The following is an 18,262-nucleotide window of genomic DNA, read 5'->3' as shown; positions in this document are numbered from 1 at the left end:
AAGTTAGGTAGGAAGCTTGAATCCAACCGGTATCTTTTTGAAGGGTTGTCTGGGCACCATATCTGTCTGCCAGCAGTTTTATCACATACTAAGCAATATTAAAAGTAAATGTAAATAAAAGTAAATTCAGTAAATGTTCAAGCACATTGGAGTAATTTGTTTTATGCACATGTAAAACAAAAGAATTGAAGTACATTTAGTTCAGGTCAAAATAAGAATGGGTCATTAGTTGAGCCAGTATCTGGCTCAAAATGCACATAAAATATTCAATAAGTTTATTTATTATATATAAATAAACTTATTGAAAAAAAATGAACATCCTTAGAGAAGATAATCAAAAATGTAAAAATAACAGAATATATGTACATGAAATGTGGCATGTAGTTTTTGCAGATAGTCCAACTTTCACTGGAACACAAGCCAGTGAAATGGACCCATGGTTTATTTTATATTCAGCAGGGATGTTTAGTGTCTGCTTGCTGTGGGATGATTACCATCACTGTTTTGGTAAGAAACTGTTTGTGAGTCTACTGGTTTTTAATGAAATTCTCTTTATTCAATGTCTCTGCTCCACCTCTGGGCATGTCCATGCTCACCTGTGCTGTGAGACTCCCATACCACAAAGCCACAATGAGAAGCAGGATGCTTTCAGTAGTGGTACTTTAAAAGTTTCCGAGCATTTGAGTAAAGATTTAAATGTGTTTTTCAGCTTTCTGAGAGAGAGGAGCCGTTGTTGGGCCTTCTTTACCAGGTGAGGGGTATTCAAAGAGGAAGAGAAGATATGAGTACACAGAATTGTTTTGCTGTCCACATTGTCCACCACCTCCAAATGTTTGGAGAGAGGAGCTTGTTCAATCCTCCTGAACTTCCTTTTTTCTACTATTACCTCCTTAGTCTCGCTGGTGTTCAGTCTAACACCAACAGGTAAGTGCACTATTTGATAAAGAGATCCACTTTTTCAGATAATGGACATCTTCTCTGTTGTGTTGTTGTTTTTTTTATCATTGATAGATATGAGATCCAACATTGCAGTGTTATCTGGAAACTTTACAGCTATGTTTATAGGGTGGATAGCAGAGCAGGGCCCAAACCATAACCCTGTGGTATTTCGGTGCTGATGATCAGCAGGGCAGATGTGTGTAACCCTTCTGATCATCCAATGGGAGCAAAGAGTTGCTGAGAGAGGCAGGTTGTGGAGCTTCAGGCTCATTTTGTCAGGAAGGATGCTGTTCAAGGCAGAGCTAAATTATATCAATAACATCCTAAAATTTCAGGATTCTGCAGATGAGCCCTGTGAAAAGCTTTATGGTTTTCATTTTATGTATTGACCATATTCTTTGTCCCTGTTGGATGGAACATATTTGTATATTTTTGGCCTTATCATTCTTAGTTGCACATTTTGTTTCATCTGGAAATTCTGTTTTTCAATAAATGAGCAAAAGTTGTGTCTCCTGTTGTGATTTTTTCCCATTGCCGCTGAAACAAGTAAAAAACAATAGAGGATTATTTTAATAACTGCAAACCAACACATTATGCAAGCTTGGTTCATCTCATGCCCATGAGCTACACTGATGACAATGGAAAGAAAACTCATCCTATCACATGCAACAAATAATTTTTTTTTAAAAGACTGATTTTAATAGAATTTACTTAATGTTTCTCAGCAAAGTCAAAAACAGAGACACTGCTGAGGCGCATAACAACCGGATCCCACTGATCTACACAAAACGGATGCAGAGCCTGCTGAGATGAGCACAGAGGAGTCCATATCACTAAAACCGGGCTCTTTCTCAGCTGGCCCTATCCGTCTCCTCTAGCACTGTAGACTGTCTGTAGCTCTCTCTCCTCTGTCAGTCACAGCAAATACCTCTGAGGAGGTTTTAGCTGGGCTCTGTCACTCAAACACACACAGACACTGCTTTCACTCATGCCACTCTGATTTAATTTCTTTCATTTCTACTCCCCTCAATGCGTCATTTTTCTTGTCACCTTCTTCATGCAATTTGTATGAACATTTGTACTTAAGCTGGCTCTGCTTTGTAATCTGTAAGGACTCTTAAAAAATGAAATGTGGTCTGATGAGCTGAAGCATGAATGTTATCTGCAACACTTGCATCTTCTGTGCTAATTTGTGTTTAGCTTTGCTCTCCCTGAGGGGATTTGTTGGACACCTCTGTTTTACGGGGCTCTTGCTGAGAAGAACAGTAGTGAAATAGAAAAGAAAGACAAATTAAAAGTAACCAGTGGGTTATAAATTTAAAAACAGATATTCAATTCAATTCAATTCAATTCAGTTTATTTATATAGCGCCAAATTCACAACACATGTCATCTCAAGGCACTTTACAGTTCAACCAGATCATACAGTCAAATTGATACAAAGTTTTCTATCTAAGGAAAACCAGTTGATTGCATTGACTCATTGACTCAAATACAATCCCCCACACTAAGCATGCTTGTAGCGACAGTGGAGAGGAAAAACTCCCTTTTAACAGGAAGAAACCTCCAGCAGAACCAGGCTCAGTGTGAGCGGCCATCTGCCGAGGCCGACTGGGGTTCAAGGAGACAGAAGCAGAGATACAATAGAGTAAAAAATATTCTGTCATGTTCGCTGTCCTGACAGCTGACCTAATTGCTCACTTCACTCAACTGCTTAACCCATCCTGGTTACTAATTATAATTCCTCCATCTGCTCCTGCTGCTTTATATACGGCTCAGCCCAGCTATCGGGGCTAGATCATTGACTGTTTATTTGTACACTTGAGTTGGAGATCATGGCTGATTTCCACAGTTCATGTGCTTTTTCTGTGCTTAGAGAGGATTGTTAGTCTTGTCTTGGTGTTTTCCGAACACGTCCTGGCTCTTGTCTGCTGAGCCCACCGTGTTCCTGTTTTTGGTTCAGTGGAAGAAGCTAGTTTTAAGTTCCATAGTTTTCCAAATACCTTGTCTTGTTTCTGCCTCTCGAGTACAGTGGTGGGAGCTTCATGGTGTTTTTGCTTGGTTTTACTTCATGATATACTGTTGCACTTACAAAATAGAGCACTGTGGAAAACATCATCAGAAGGGAGATGAATTAAGATTTCAGAAGAAACAGGATCAAGTTGAAACCTATAGACTTAGACTTAGACCTAGAATCAACTTTATTTATTTACTTGGGATTACTCCTCCAGGGAAATTATGGTTCCAGTAGCTTATGTAGAGTACAAAGTGTTAACGCAAAAAGCCATTAAAGATAAAACTACAACAGACAATATTACAAAACTGTATATAGTACCAAAAAAGCATTAAAAAAACTATTAACATAATGGAAGAAGAAGAGGAGGAGTTGGAGGAGTATGAATACCTTGCTGTTCACCTGGACGATCAAACTAGATAGGAGACGCAACTTTGAAGCCATGTATAAAAAGGAACAGAGCAGACTGTACTTCCTGGGGAAGCTTAGGGCCTTCTGTATTTGCAGCAAAATGAGACATATCTTTATTAAACCAGGTACTGGTTTAATTCTGCTTTGCAGAGTGGGCTCTCTTCCTCCATCATCTGCTAGAGTAACAGCGTCATAGTAAATTACTTAAAAGAGCTCACCAAGCTTAAAAAGAAGCCTGGCTCTCTTCTAGGAACTCATCCAGAACCTCTGGAGATTATTTCCCGAAAAAAAAAGAAGAATTCTTCATAAAGTGAAGACGATTGTAGAAAAGTTACAGCATCCTCTTAAGAAGACAACAGCAAAGTGTCTTCAGTCAGAGGCTTCTCCAGAACCGGTGAAAGACAGACAGATACAAAGAGCCTTCCTGCCTACAGCTATCAACACCTACAACAACTGGTTAAAAAAAATCTATAAATTACTGCAACATTAATTTTCCTTTGGAAATAATAAGGTGATTTTGAATTGAATAACTATGAAGAACATTATATGATATTATATATCAACATTAAAGCAATGTTTCAGGGGACTATCCAGGAACCCAAACTTTAGACACAAATGGGTCTTACAAATGGACAAACCCCCCAGATCAGCTGCAAAATGTCTATAATTTGCTGCAGTCATCACAGTCAAAATGTCAGCTGGAGAGAAACTTAGTGAGAAGAGCTGAAAGGGTGTGAGGAAAAAAAAAAAAAACCTAACTTTTTCCTCCACCTCTTAAAACATTTTCTGGGTTTTTATATATTCAAAAGGATCTGGCATGTCCTTATCTTTCTAAGCTTCTATATATATATTCTGCCATAGATATTCTGCTATGGCTTTTAGAAGATCAGCAACTCTCTGTGGACTTGAGACCCGAAGAAATAGAGCATTCTAGCTGCAGTTCCTATACTCTGGAAAACTTCCTTTCCTTTTTTAAGTCTTCCAGAAAGCTTAAAACTACAGAGAAAACAATAAAAAAAGCCAGACTTTCCGTTATTTGCTGTTTTATTGTTAATCTGATTGTTTATCATGTTCTTGTTACTTAGTCCTTTAATCCTTGTGATGTTATATTGCTTAACAAATGTTTTGATTTAATAATTTTTGTTCTGTTAGTATGAAGGTAGATTTTCGTCTTTATTATTAAATTTTAAAAAATGTAGCTTCAAATTAAAAAATATGTTTTCAATTAACAACGCTGTCACTTCAATGAAAAAAAAAAACCTTTTCAATCAAAGAAAAAAGGTATTTGAATGCAAAAATATAGTTGAGACTGATAAAAAATAAATTTGAACACTGCTTTTCTTTGATTGAAATGTTTTTCTTTGATATATACTTGAAGTTTGTTTTGTTTAAAGCAACTTTTTAAATTTAAGTAACGTTGGTTTTTGATTGGACAATATAATGGGTAGGACGTTTATGTCTTTATCGTTCAATCAAAAAGGAAGTTGTTCAAACAAACAACAAATCAATTAAAAAACACTTCAATAAAAAATTTTTCAATCATAGAAGAAAGTTTTCGAATCCAAATAAATTATTTGAGACTCCAGCAGTTGCATTTAAACACTTCACTTTATTGAAAATATGCTCTTTGATCTAAGTAATATTTTTTTGCACTTGGGCCAAACATGCATATGTCAGAACGATTGGGCCAGAATTACACAAAACTATTGTGAGAAACTTCTGGTAAAAAGCCAAAAAAAAACATTTGACCCTGGTCATACAGTTTAAAAGAAATTCTATCTAATATTAAGGTAATTGGGGGTTGGGGTTCACATTTAAGTTTCAGTAAATTCTATAATAAATACTTGATGTGTTTATTTTATCATTATAGTTTTAATGGTTAATACTCACAGTTGAGTCTGGTGACCCTCCATATTTTATCCAGGCCTGGTTGTTTTCCCAGTTCTATCTTATATGGTGCTGCGTTTGGCGGCAGGTCCTTGTCCCGACCTCCAACGATGGCTACATTCAAATCATTAGCATCTTCACACACCTGTGCTACAGATGGCACCACAAACGGAGCATTGTCATTGTAGTCTTCCAGATGAATGATCAGTGTACCTGTCCCTGTGGCTGGAGGGGTGCCTGGAAAAAGAAAACAAAAACTTTATAAAGACAGCGCAATGACCAGCATTCATTGAATCACCTGCCAAGATTCTCTCATCTGCTCCAGGCTGAGATGATCCTAACTGAAAAGATTGTGAAAAGCAACGGCAGCAAGAGATGTGAAAGGAGTAAAAATACAATGAATGTGCAGCAAAACGCCATAATGACGCCATGATTACTCTGAATTAGAATGTTCTCTAAGTGTTCAATTCACAGTCTGCCAGGGGAGTCAGAATCACTGTGGAAATGATAGAGGACATCTCAAGATAATCCAACCTTACCATCCTTCAGCCGCTTAAAAAACATCTATTGTTCTCTTCTTATTCCAAGAACTACCAAGCGGAGACTCCCAACAGCAAGAAAGTAGAGCATTCTATAGGAGCTGCTGGTTATATTCAACAATGCCATAACACAGTCTGTTCTGTGTTAGTCCATCTCTGCATAGTTTGGCTCATCTACAACTAAAACTAACTATCCGGTCTGCAGAGAGGATCATCAGGGCTGACCATCCCTCCACCCAGGACCTGTACATGTCTTAGGTAAGGAAAACAGCAACTAGCATCTCAGCAGACGCCACAAACCCTGGCCGAAATCTGTTTAGACTGTGACCTTCAGGTGACACTACTACAGAGTGCTATTTACAAAGCAGGAGCCACCACAGAGACAGTTTCTTCCACCAGGCTGTTACTCTGCAGGGACACTGAACAGTCAGATTATTGACATCAGTGTCATGCTTACTGACACCAACCCAGCAATGTCCTCCTCTTTGTAAAACTACATTTTACAGACATTTACTGAAACATAGTAAATGCACATTTGTACTTAAAATATCCTTTTTTGGACCAAAAAAGAATCTTAAATGCCTTGTATACATGAACTTGACTTTAAAAATTAAAATTAAATATCAAAGGTAATAACACAAAATCCACATAATATGACCGTAGTGTGAAAAAGACCATTATGATCCTTCATTTCTGATCTTCTTCAGTGTTTGAGATAATGCCTTACTGACAAATGTTGGGTTAAAGGACTACTTGGTTTTTCTCTGTAATGGTTCTCCGAGCTACTGTGATTAGAGGTTAATACAAAATAGTTCCAGGAGTCAGGCAGCAATGAACTCTTCTAGACATAATCAAAACATAGAAAACCTATACAAATGTATTTTATGAACCAACAACTTCACCTAACTAAATTTAGAGAGAGGTTAGCTCCATGCTGACCTTTAAAAGATTATTTAGTTTCCGTTTTTACCCCCAATGTTCGTTGTAGACACACATTGTACACAACTTCTGCTGGTTTTCATTCTATACATGTAAAACAAGCACTCAAACACCTTGACAAGAAGATGAGAGGCAAAGTCGCAAAGATGTCAAGGAGAATAAAAAATATCCTTTTTCTGTCAATGTAGATTCACAAGTCCTCTTAAATAGCAACAACAGACAATTTAGTTGAAGCTGTTGTATGGATGTTGTAGTGTTAGGCACAACACCGTGTAACAATGGATTGTGTGTGAAATGTTCTTTTTTTTAACCTTAAAAGTTTTACCACATACCACTTTCTACATTTTAATTGTATGAAGTGGTCATCATATAAGCACTGATATCACTTTGAAAGGGGTGATACTAGTAGCATAATTCCAGCTCATTAGAAGTATCATCAGATTATAGAGCCATTAGGCATCAATATCAAAAGAGTTAGATAAATAAATGAATTACACTTGAATGCAATGTTTTTTAAAGGAGACAAGCAATCTTAAAGGCTGCAAAGGAGCCATCGGCAGATGGAAGGTGCAGTCTTTCTTTTTTTGATTGATGGAAGCCTTCTGGCTCCAGGACGGTGGCTGCTCCAGCCCCTTGGTGATGGTATAGTGGGAGGGGGGAGCGTATGTGAACTGTGTCGCTGTCACAGTCTGGCTTGTGGATTGCGACAAAAATGTACAAATATGTATTATTCAGAAATACAAAAAGACTAAAGACAGTCCAGCTTATAAAGTCAGTAAAGATAAGCCATGTCAAAGTGAGGGGCGTTTAATTGAAATTCAAATGCGAAGCAATCTGACCCTAGATGACAAGTATTGCTTGGGGTGGTGGAGGTACAACTGGTCATTAATCTGGTCCTTCCCTTTTCTTCTCTTTGTTGACCTAAACTGCAGATAGGACCTAAGCCGCAATAAATTTCACAGTCAACTCAGCTGCAGGGTGAGTGCCTCCCTTTATCCAGATTATAGACCATAAAGGAGGCTTTCTTCAGCCATCAAAACAGAGAAAGACAGATTTCAAAATAGCTTAAACAAAAAATATTTCCCTGTGAACTGCTTTAAACAAGAAGTGAGTTCATCACAGTATCATCCACGATATCTCATGGAATAGGCTTATCAATGAAATATAAAGTTTTTCTTTATTATATATATATATATATATATATATATATATATATATATATATATATATATATATATATATATATATATATATATATATATATATATATATATATATATATAGAATATGCCAGTTTCTGGCAGCTGTAAAAAAGAACTTGAACACTTTAAAGTAAATTTATTTTCCAAATATATTTTAGAACTGGTTTTCTGTCTTAATTCATTTCCAATGTATTTATTTCCATTTTTTGGACATGCAAATGTAATGATGTTATATAAGTGCATTGTAAAACACCAAGAAGAGTAGTTGTCAAGCTTATGATAAATAATGGGGATCCATATAATTAATATAACCATAAATACTCAGCAAATCTTTTTTTTCACAACAATGTTGTTTTGTAGGCTGGGAGGTGAGGAAAACAAACATACCCAACATTGACATGAAATGTTTGTTGAAACCAGGGTAATTAGCAAGACGGTTAACATTAGCTAAGAAGATCAAAGTTTTCTGATGGTAAAAAACTGACTTTATGTGGCGATTTTCTCATCAATGGAATGTTTTTTATTACGAATATGCTGGATTACTTTTTATCTGTGGACCCTTACCGACAAATGGAATATAAAAAATCTAAGACTGGATTTATAATACGGCCTCAGGAACGCTTCAAATGTAGAAAGTCAAAGCTTTAGTTTTGATTTAACATGCTGCTATCTTTATTAATGTGCTGTGTTGCTCTTGGTTCTAATAAAATTAACTAAGATGTATGACATGTCAAAAATTGTCAAAAATTGGTAAAAGTTTAAATGATTATTTTCAAGCGTACTGATGTGTTTGATCTAAATATACAAAACAGAGTGCCGGCAAACTGGTGGGAGTAAAGACGTTAAAACTTTGGCCAAAACTTACATGGCACAGTTTTAATATGATTCTGAAAAAAATTTTATTACACTTTGAATGAGGTGTTAAAATATATATAATATATACCCTTTGATGACATTAACTGAGAAAATCAAATGATCAAAATAGAGGACTTAAATTTCTCAGAGAAATGATGACAGACCCGCTTTGCCCCATATTTCCCTCACTAATGTTCTTTGTGCTTAGTACCAATGTATGGAATGCTGCTGAGAAATCATATCTACTACTGGAACTGTTAAGCAGACAATCTTTATGATCTGTTTGCCAAGCTCGAAACTTTAATTTCATTCTCAGCTGTAAAAACCATCGGCAGATTGTAATGGTGAAAGATAAGTAGGAATCAAATGTAATGGTACAGAGTTTGTCATTTCTACAGTGTAATAGTCGTGAAATGACTACGATCTCTGTGTGCACGCTCTCAAGGAATGACACAAAACAGCAAATGCTCCTTATATACTGTAGATAAATAAGGCCGTTACAATATCAGCAGCAGATCAGGAGTGAAAAGAATTACTTTGGAAAAAAAAGCAGATGGAAAATGTGTTTAAAAGTAAATCAAAGACAGAAGGCTCTCTCACTCTGCACCCTAGATAATCCATTATCTCAGATGGGAGACCAAGAGAGTGAGGATAAAAGTTGGATCCCCATCAGTGAAAAGATGCAAATTTCAACCCATTTGCAGTTTGCAGGGTGTCTCTGTGCTTGGCTAACTTTAAATGAAGCTGTTTGTCTTCCTAAATGAATACTCCCCTCACCAATCACTCTATTTGCCTGAACCTCTTGTCTTCCCCTCCTCCTCATTCCCCATTGCATCATGACCGTGTCATCATCCGCCTGGATCTGCATCAATGAGGCTTGTCTGCTGGCCCCTACTTCACACCACTTTGTCATCAAAGTTCTGGTTAAAAACTCAAGAGTTTCTGGAAGAAGCATAGACTTTATTGCTACAATGTGTTTGCTCACCCTTTGAATGTCATACAAAAAAAGCATATGAAAAGGACAGTTTATTATTCAAAGAGCAATTTGCTTTTCTACATTTTACTCTATATACTGTAAGTTAGCATATGTGGATGAGGAGTATAAATATCAGCCTTCACTTGGACAACAAACTAGACTGAAAATGTCTTCTGGCAGTGTCAAAGCAGCCCAGACTACTTAAGGAAGATCAGGATTCCAAGAGGTTAAGTTTGCAGGAAGACGTTGCATATTTTCTATAAAATGAATGATCTTTTCTGCTATGATCTGTTTGGGCAACAGCAACTAACTTGATAAAAATGTATCTTGAAATGGTTTAGTGTAGGCAACTGGACGTGAAATTTTTTAGAAGAAGTTTCGCCTCTCATCCAAGAGACTTCTTCAGGGCTCCCCACCACTAGTTCGAACTGACGAAGCCCCTTGGATGAGAGGCGAAACGTCTTCTAATTTCCCTTAACTGAACTTTTTCAAGCTTGACGATGACCTGGATAACTGTGAATCTTCACAGATATGATAAAAAATGTCCAATTATCTTTTAAAGAAGGCTGGTTGTTTTCTAGGGATGACTAGAATCAGGAACTCCCCTAAAGATGACTTTGAAAAGAGAAAGGACATCATCGACAACTTGAGTTTTATCTTCAACAGACTGTCGTGCAAAAAGCATTTTCATCGCAGTGTTTTCGGTCAGAGGTTCCTGAAAAATTGCTGTAATACTGACCTCTACAGGACATCCTACTTGCAGCCACCAACACCTACAGCTGTCTAAGGAAACTTGAATAGTATGAGTTAGGTTTCATTTCCCTTTAGTTGTAACAAGTTATTCATAATTTGAATAAACTCAGCCGGAAGTTTAAAAGGACTTTTTGACTCACATAATTCAGGTGCAAATGTGTTTGTACACACAGAGCAGATCTTTGTGCTCATCACTTTGCAATAGGGACTTTTTTTACTCTTTATCTAATAAATTCTAACCTTAAGCCAAGCATGGTTATGTTTGATATTTTTCACGCTTTTGCAGCACTTTAAGATAGGAAATGAGGTGCATTACAAATATATTTTGTATTGCTAACATTTTTTTTATGATTATTATTCTCACCTCCTTCTCCATAGCTTTGAACCTGATCTTTTTTTTTTTTTTTTACGTCCACTCTTAGATTGCCAGTATAGCATGCAATCAGCTCATTTTAATGGGGGGAAACAAACCGGTATGCATATCTGCAGTTTAGCACCTCTTATTTGAAATCTTTGAAGATCAGGCCCTAAATGTAACATCAGCTTAAACTTTTAAAAAAGGCATGGGACGAAAAGGCAGATCCATAGTGCATTTGGGTAGAGCAACATATAACAGAATCAAAACTGTCATTGCACCATCAGTGAATGTATCATTGCATGTACGGAGGCCTGCAATCATGTTGTATTTTATAACAGTCATTCATTCAAGCTTGTAAAAAAAAAAAAAAAAAGACCAGTAAGATTAAATCTAACTGATCTAAATTATTTTACTTGATATATAAATTTTATGGCTAAATGCTTACTCTTACAGAGGATGGTGGAGGGCGTTGTGTAACAGCAAGGATGAAAGGATCCCAAAAAATATGTTTTCTATATAATTGTTGTATCTTTAAGAAATAGATAAACACTATGATTTCCGATTCTGTGATGCACCTGTCATGGCTGCACTTTGATGCAAACAGCTGGATATCCAGTTAAAGATATTCTGAGAATATAGACTGCATGCAAGATATGAACTTATGAAAATACACTCTTAGAACTAGAAGAGTGGTGAGAACAGCAGAGAAAATAATCAGGGCTACTCTTCCATCCATTACAGACATTTCATCCCAGCGCTGTGTACCGAGCCCGTAACAACATCAATGACCCCTCATACGCCCACCATGGACTGTTCTCTCTGCTTCCCTCTCGGAGGAGGCTTTGCAGCATTCGATGCAGGTCCAACAGATTCCAAAACAGCCTCTTCTCGACCGCCATCAGACAGCTGAACTGTTGTGAAAACTCTTGATCATTTCACAGAGTCTGTATCACACTGATAACACCAATCCAAAACACTGCATATTTGCACTATACATATTTAATGCTCTAAACTTCCATATCAATACGTTTTTGTGCAACTTGTTTTTCCTCCACACTGTTTACATTTGAATCACTGCTGCTCTTTATAGAATAGAAATGTTATGAAAGCTGTACAAATCAAAATACGCTCTTTGTATACAAAATGACAATAAAAGTTATCCAAGTCTAAGAACTCATCTCACAAGTTGAAGGCAATGCATTCAAACAAACATCATGAAGGTCTTTGTGGTGCCAGAAGTAACCAATCTCGAAATATGCACCAGACAAGGACCTTTAAATCCCATAAAAATAAAAAGATGGGCATCTACTTCTTATTTAGAATAGATATGTATTTATTTTGGTAAAGGACTACAAGGACTCTGCTTATAAGAAGGACAATAACTTTTATAATGCTACCAACAGAAAATCACTGGTTTAGGTGTCCATTGCACTTCCAATCAGTTTTAGGGTCGAATGACTACAATCTTCTTTTATGTTTAGTCTATAAAGGAAATGCCACATGGAACAGCTGAATACAATGAGTAAGCTCTGTAGCTAAACGGACATAGTAAGCAGAAACAATGAATGGATTACTTCACAGAACTGAGCTCAAAGTTACAAAAAAGAGCAAAAATAGACGATTTATTGTGGAATCTGAAATATCTATTCTGTTGACAGGCAGATACTAGAAACCTGCCCTCTCACTTATTCCCTGGATTTATACATTTGCAACAAGTGCAGCTGTGGTCTCCTTACTTATTCATTTGAAGGCGGACAGTTTGGCCACATTCCTGTAAAACAGGAGAAGGAACAAGCTGATGTCTCACAGTACCAGACCATTACTCCTGCACCTGGACCTTCTATGTGAGTTCATTTTTTTTTTAGCTGATCTCTCTTCACGACATTGAGGGAGAAGTTTCTAAAGATTAACATAGCAAGTTATTTTTACACAGCTTAATTCAACAATCTGCTTTTTTTAAAAGCTGTGGATAAAAGAACAACAATGACTGGATTTGCAGAAGTTTAATACTGTTGCAGCTCAGAGCAAATACTTTCTTTCACTGCAGTTATTGAGCTCTTCATTCACTATTATGTGTTCATTTTATGAGACTTAACAGAAATATTGATTCAAGAGAAAGAGCATGTGGAAGGAAGCATGACTTGGGGAGGTCAAACAACGCTGCTGAGGCTCCTCTGATATTAATCCTTCCTAGCCGATGTGTGAGTTTCATCAAATACAAGTAAAACGTCATCAAGATGACAGGCTTATTTTTTTTGGAAACTGGTATTTAAAATGAAAATAAAGAACAATGTTGACATAAAAACAGAATAAGACTATATTTATCATAGGAGATCTGAATATCACATCAGTTTTCAATCAAAGGTTTGGTCAGTGTTGGGCAAGCTACTTGTCCAGTGTAGTGAGCTAAGCTATCAGTTACTCAACAATAAATTAAGCTTCACTACACCAAAGCTACCACCTAAAGAATTATAGCAAGCTAAGTTACACTAATGTGTTAACAGTAGCTTAACTACATCAGAAGCTACTTAACGTTGTACCTACCTAATGTCAATTCAAAATGAGTCTGATACACTGGTTAAAACATTTATTAAAGATCAGCCAATGACATAACACAGCGTAAATATTGCTTTATGATCAGCATATTAAAATAAAAACTAAAGTAATTACTAGTAGACAAACTAGTAAACAATCTGCTGTTATTAGAACCAAATTAAAGGTATTGTGTATTGTTCTACACATGGAGACATGGCTATGAGTTTGCATTCAATGGACATCTCTAGGGAAAACAAAACCCTACAAAAGGCATCTTATTTCTTTAGGGTCTCCCTAAGAGCAAAACTTCTTCAGACCTCAATTAAACAGTCGATTCAAGTAACAAATGAAACTGTTTACAAAAGAAGGTGAAAAAATAAAGAAGCTAATTAAGTGATACATATATTTATGTCTCACCATATAATTTAATTTCTACCTACATATTGATTCATTGTATTTTTGGGGGCAATTAATTGAATGCTTATTTATTTATTTATTGAGCATTTATTTATTTATGTATTTATTTTATATACGTTAGAGCTGTTCCTCCATACCTAAAAAATCTTATCTGTGCAAAGCCTAAAAACAGATTTATGTAATTATCCTGTCAGGTAAACTAGGCCATGGAAATACAATATTGAAGTTTCACTGCTGCTCTCTAAATAGAGTATCTTAGTGGCACATATGGGAGAATTATCCTGCCATAATGCAAGAGCACATAATTTCAATTTGAGAAAAGAATTTCATCTTCTTGCACTCAAAACTTATAATGCTCACACTCAAAACATGCGCTCTCTCTCAAATATTTCTCTTCTCTCTCAAATCTTTGTTTCTTCTCTCAGATTTAATGCTTCTTGCACAGATATTTTCTCCTCTCACTTGCCTCCTTCTCTTCGCGCACAAACCGCGCTCTGTTTGAGTCTCAGATACGCTCGCAAACCCGTAGGCTCTGCTTGAGGATTTTTTTTTGCTCTCACTCAGATTGCAGTTGGATCGTCGCCTAGCAACCTTTCCAGCCAATAGAACGACAGCCTTGGAAAGGGTGCACTTGTTTAACCCTACTGAGTGTGCCTGTGCTACTACGTCACTTATAAGAGCTTCAGCTGAAACTGCTATTTACGGTAGTTTTGTGGCTGATTGTTGTTTCAAAATAGAAAACCTGGTTTCATTTCTTAGTTATGCCCTGGATTTTGTAGCGTTTGTGGAAGCTACGTTGCTATTTGATCAAAACAATAACGTCGCTACAGGAAAGTTACTTGATAAATAAAGCAGCGTCGCTACGGTCAAGCTACTGGAAAATGTAGTTAAACTAATAGCTTCGCTACATGTAGCGGCGCTACTGCCCATCACTGGGTTTGGTGAGATTGAAACGTAAAAACTGAAAATGAGAACAAAACAAGCAGCACTGTCTAGAGACTTTTTAATGGATAGATGTTTTAAATCGTACAAAGAATCAAGTAGAAAACAAGATTGGCAGTCATTTTGTTGAGTAATTCACCTGACCTGACCTGTTGAATTGAATCATCTCATGATGGAACATAATGTAACAATATAGAACAAACGGCATCCAAGCCAGTGGGAACAAAATCGGACTCCGTCTGTTACTCCATTGTTATTTTAACAAATAAATCTGCCTAATATTCTACCTTGATTGTTTGTCAACTATACAGCAAAAAGGACAGACTGACAGTGGACATATGGAGCCTAGGCAGAAGTTCAACTGAAGAAACTCTTTGCTTTCCTACACCCAACTGCGACACAGCCAATCAGCTTTGAATCACACCTACAGGAAAGCCAATCGGCATCCAAATTTAATCTTAAAATGCCTCCGATACGCACCTGTCTGCTCTTGTGCGCAGGCGGCGAATGCGCTGTGTGACTTCATTCAGATGACACCGTTTCAGCCCACCTCCAGGCTCTCCTCCACCATCGTAGCTAAAGCTTCATCAGAGTGTCATTCCTCCTGGACTCTTACTGCGTTCCCTATCTCATCTTAAGCGGTTCGGCAGAAGACCGCCATGTTGAGCTTGGTTCTGCCAGAGGTTTTTTCCCAATGGGGAGTTTTTCCTCTCCACTGTCGCTTCATGCTTGCTCATCATAGACAGGTTCTCTCAACCTGTGTTATCCAAACTGGACTTCCATCTTCCAGGTCCCTGAGTGAAGCTCTAGTATCAGCTCACGCAGTCCATCTCTCCATGAAGCTCAGCATACCGTCTCGCTACAGACTGACCAACTTCATCTATCTCCACTCCACCACCAGTTTCAGGCCTGGGGGTAAACAGCCCTATTCTTTACTCCTGTTCATGCATATCTATCAAAATGAAGTGCTATGTTTCCTGCCGAGGTCTGAGCGCCAAAGACAAAGTAATTTTATCAATACATTTCTCCTAATTGTCTTTTCTCTTTGTGTGAGTTTTTCAGATTGAAATGGCCTGAAGTGAAAGTCGTACAACAGCAAATGGTGTATCGTTAACTCGGCTAGAGCTTGGCTCAAAAAAAAAAAAAAAAAAAAAAAAAAAAAAAAAAAAATCAAAATGGAAAAAAACTTTGATTAAAACTCCCTCTTTCGACTTCAAAATAATAATAATAAAAAAAACGAACAGAAACAAAGGCAAGAGTAAAATCTGAGTTGAGAAGCACAAAAATTAGAGTAAAATCTTGTCTTAGAGTGAAGGCAGCATTTAGAGGCCTCGATATTTAAAACAGATTAGTTATTATTAGAAATCTATCAACGGGCTGCATGGTGGAGCAGTGGGTAATGCTGTTGCCTAGCAGCAAGAAGGTTCTGGGTTCAATTTCCGGCCTGGGGTCTTTCTTTATGCAGTTTGCATGTTCTCCCTGTGCATGCGTGGGTTCTCTCTGGGTACTCCGGCTTCCTCCCACAGTCCAAAAACATGACTGTTAGGTAAATTGGCTTCTCTAAATTGTATGTGCATGGTTGTGTGTTTTTGTGTGTGTCTCTGTTGACAGACTGGCGATCTGTCCAGGGTGTACCCTGCCTCTTGGACATACACTACTGGGGATAGCCACTGGCCTCGTTGTGTCCCTGACAGGACTAAGCAGGAGAAGATGGAAGGATACAAATCCATCTGCATGAGTGGAATACCAAGGATCCCTCAACATCAGGTAACGAGAGAGCATTTCATATTTAGTGGGAATGGATTCATGAAAATCTTAGGATTGTAATTATATGTGAAAAGACACTAGTTTCCATAGGAAATGAATGATGATTAGATTTCAGCACAAACATCTATAACCTAACCACCATGCTTGAATGAAATACTGCAGTGATGAAAACATTAGCCACCTATGACTACTGAGGGAACGTCCCTGAATAGAACTGGATTACTAGATTTTTCATACAACAGAACCTTTAAGTCATGCTTAAAACAGGGATGATTTTTACACTACTACCAATTCCACAGCTATTGCATAGAAAAAAAGGGAGATTGCTATCCAAGCTTGCTTACTTATCTGCTCTGTTTTTCTACAAAATTAACTTTCTTGCTTTTCTTTTTATTCCTTGTAGCAAATATTCTATAGGGAAAATAGCCTATTTATAAAAAATACTGATTATTATTAGGAAATTAACAATTCCTTTTTTCAAAGAAAAATGTAAAACTCCAAAGCTAAAATTAACTTTAAATAAGTGGGGATCTATTCTAATAAATTGGTTTCAGACCAGGAATTACACTAATTAGAAAAGGAGATTAGCTTTAATTGCCTCCATCAAAGTAACTTTAATAATAAAAGTGCCTGTGAGCCAGTTTATGCTGTCAACTTCTCTGCAGCAGTGCAGTCTTACATATGAAAAAAAAAACAAGAACTATCTGATAGATTTTAACTATTCTTCCATAGATCAGTAGTAAATCCAAGAATGAACATTAAAAAGTTATTCAAACATCCTGGCTTAGAAATTCATAGCCCACACGACAAATACATATGTAAAAATTTTAATCATAATAACATTTCCAAACTTTTTCACAAATAATCATGCTTGTATGTGTCTTGTTGAATTAAAATGAACATCAACAGCATAATTAAGCACACCTAAACAATTATGCTTTTTTTCTGTCCAATTAGTTATTTTTCTTTGCTGCACGTAAAGCATTTATAAACGTGAATCTGAAGGATCTGAAATCAAGTTCAGCTCAGTGCAGAGCGACCCCATTTCACTATGCAGTGAAATGGGGTCGTATTTCACTAAATAGAGAGTAGCTAGGTGGCTAAAGGAGAGACACACAGCAGCACTCAGTGAATTTAACTGGCAGCTACTTCGATTTTTAAGTAAAAGTTAGGAGACGGGTTGCTTAAAAAAAAAATAGGAGATCATAACACTGAAAAGTCTGTTCGTTACACAAACAGAGCTATTTCAACTAAAAATGGCAACAGATTATAATTTTATACAAGTTATTATTATAATGCAAGAAGCTTTAGGAAACATAGTTTAAATTTTGTGTTCTTCTTACTATAAAAGCTTGGCTTCTCAGAGGACCATGATTCCCAGTTACAGGTTAAAATTAACATGTTTTTTTATTGCACAGATAGAATTAGACTGCGGAGCTTCTACATATCTTGAAATTTAGTTTCTGGCATCATTATAATAGTAAAGAGGTTCATAAATCTTTTTAAACAGAGCACAGAGAGAAGTAGGGAGAGCAGCAGATTTAAAGGGGAAACAGATTTACTGGGATATGCAACATGCAATAAAATATATCTCCAAGTTTACCAGAAAGTTTACAAGAAAAAAATATGCAATATTATATTTAAAATGCAGCACATCCAATTTTTTCTGGATGGATGGAATTGAAATTGTACATTCTAAGGATGCATGATATAACGATTTTGGCATCAG

The 18,262-nt window shown here is 36.8% G+C and overlaps 1 protein-coding gene across 1 annotated transcript in view; it reads right to left on the bottom strand.

Moving 5' to 3' along the window:
- cdh13 (cadherin 13, H-cadherin (heart)) overlaps positions 1-18,262 on the bottom strand; it is a 496,790-nt gene that overhangs the window by 19,819 nt on the left and 458,709 nt on the right. Inside the window, exon 13 of the mRNA XM_038293940.1 lies at positions 5,254-5,487. Within this exon, the coding sequence (XP_038149868.1) occupies positions 5,254-5,487 (234 nt within the window). The remainder of the gene's footprint in view (positions 1-5,253; positions 5,488-18,262) is intronic.

This window comes from Cyprinodon tularosa, unplaced genomic scaffold (genome assembly GCF_016077235.1).
Source record: "Cyprinodon tularosa strain WSP-4 unplaced genomic scaffold, ASM1607723v1 ctg332, whole genome shotgun sequence".
Lineage (NCBI taxonomy): Eukaryota > Metazoa > Chordata > Actinopteri > Cyprinodontiformes > Cyprinodontidae > Cyprinodon > Cyprinodon tularosa.
This window is presented reverse-complemented; position numbering and strand designations above follow the sequence as displayed.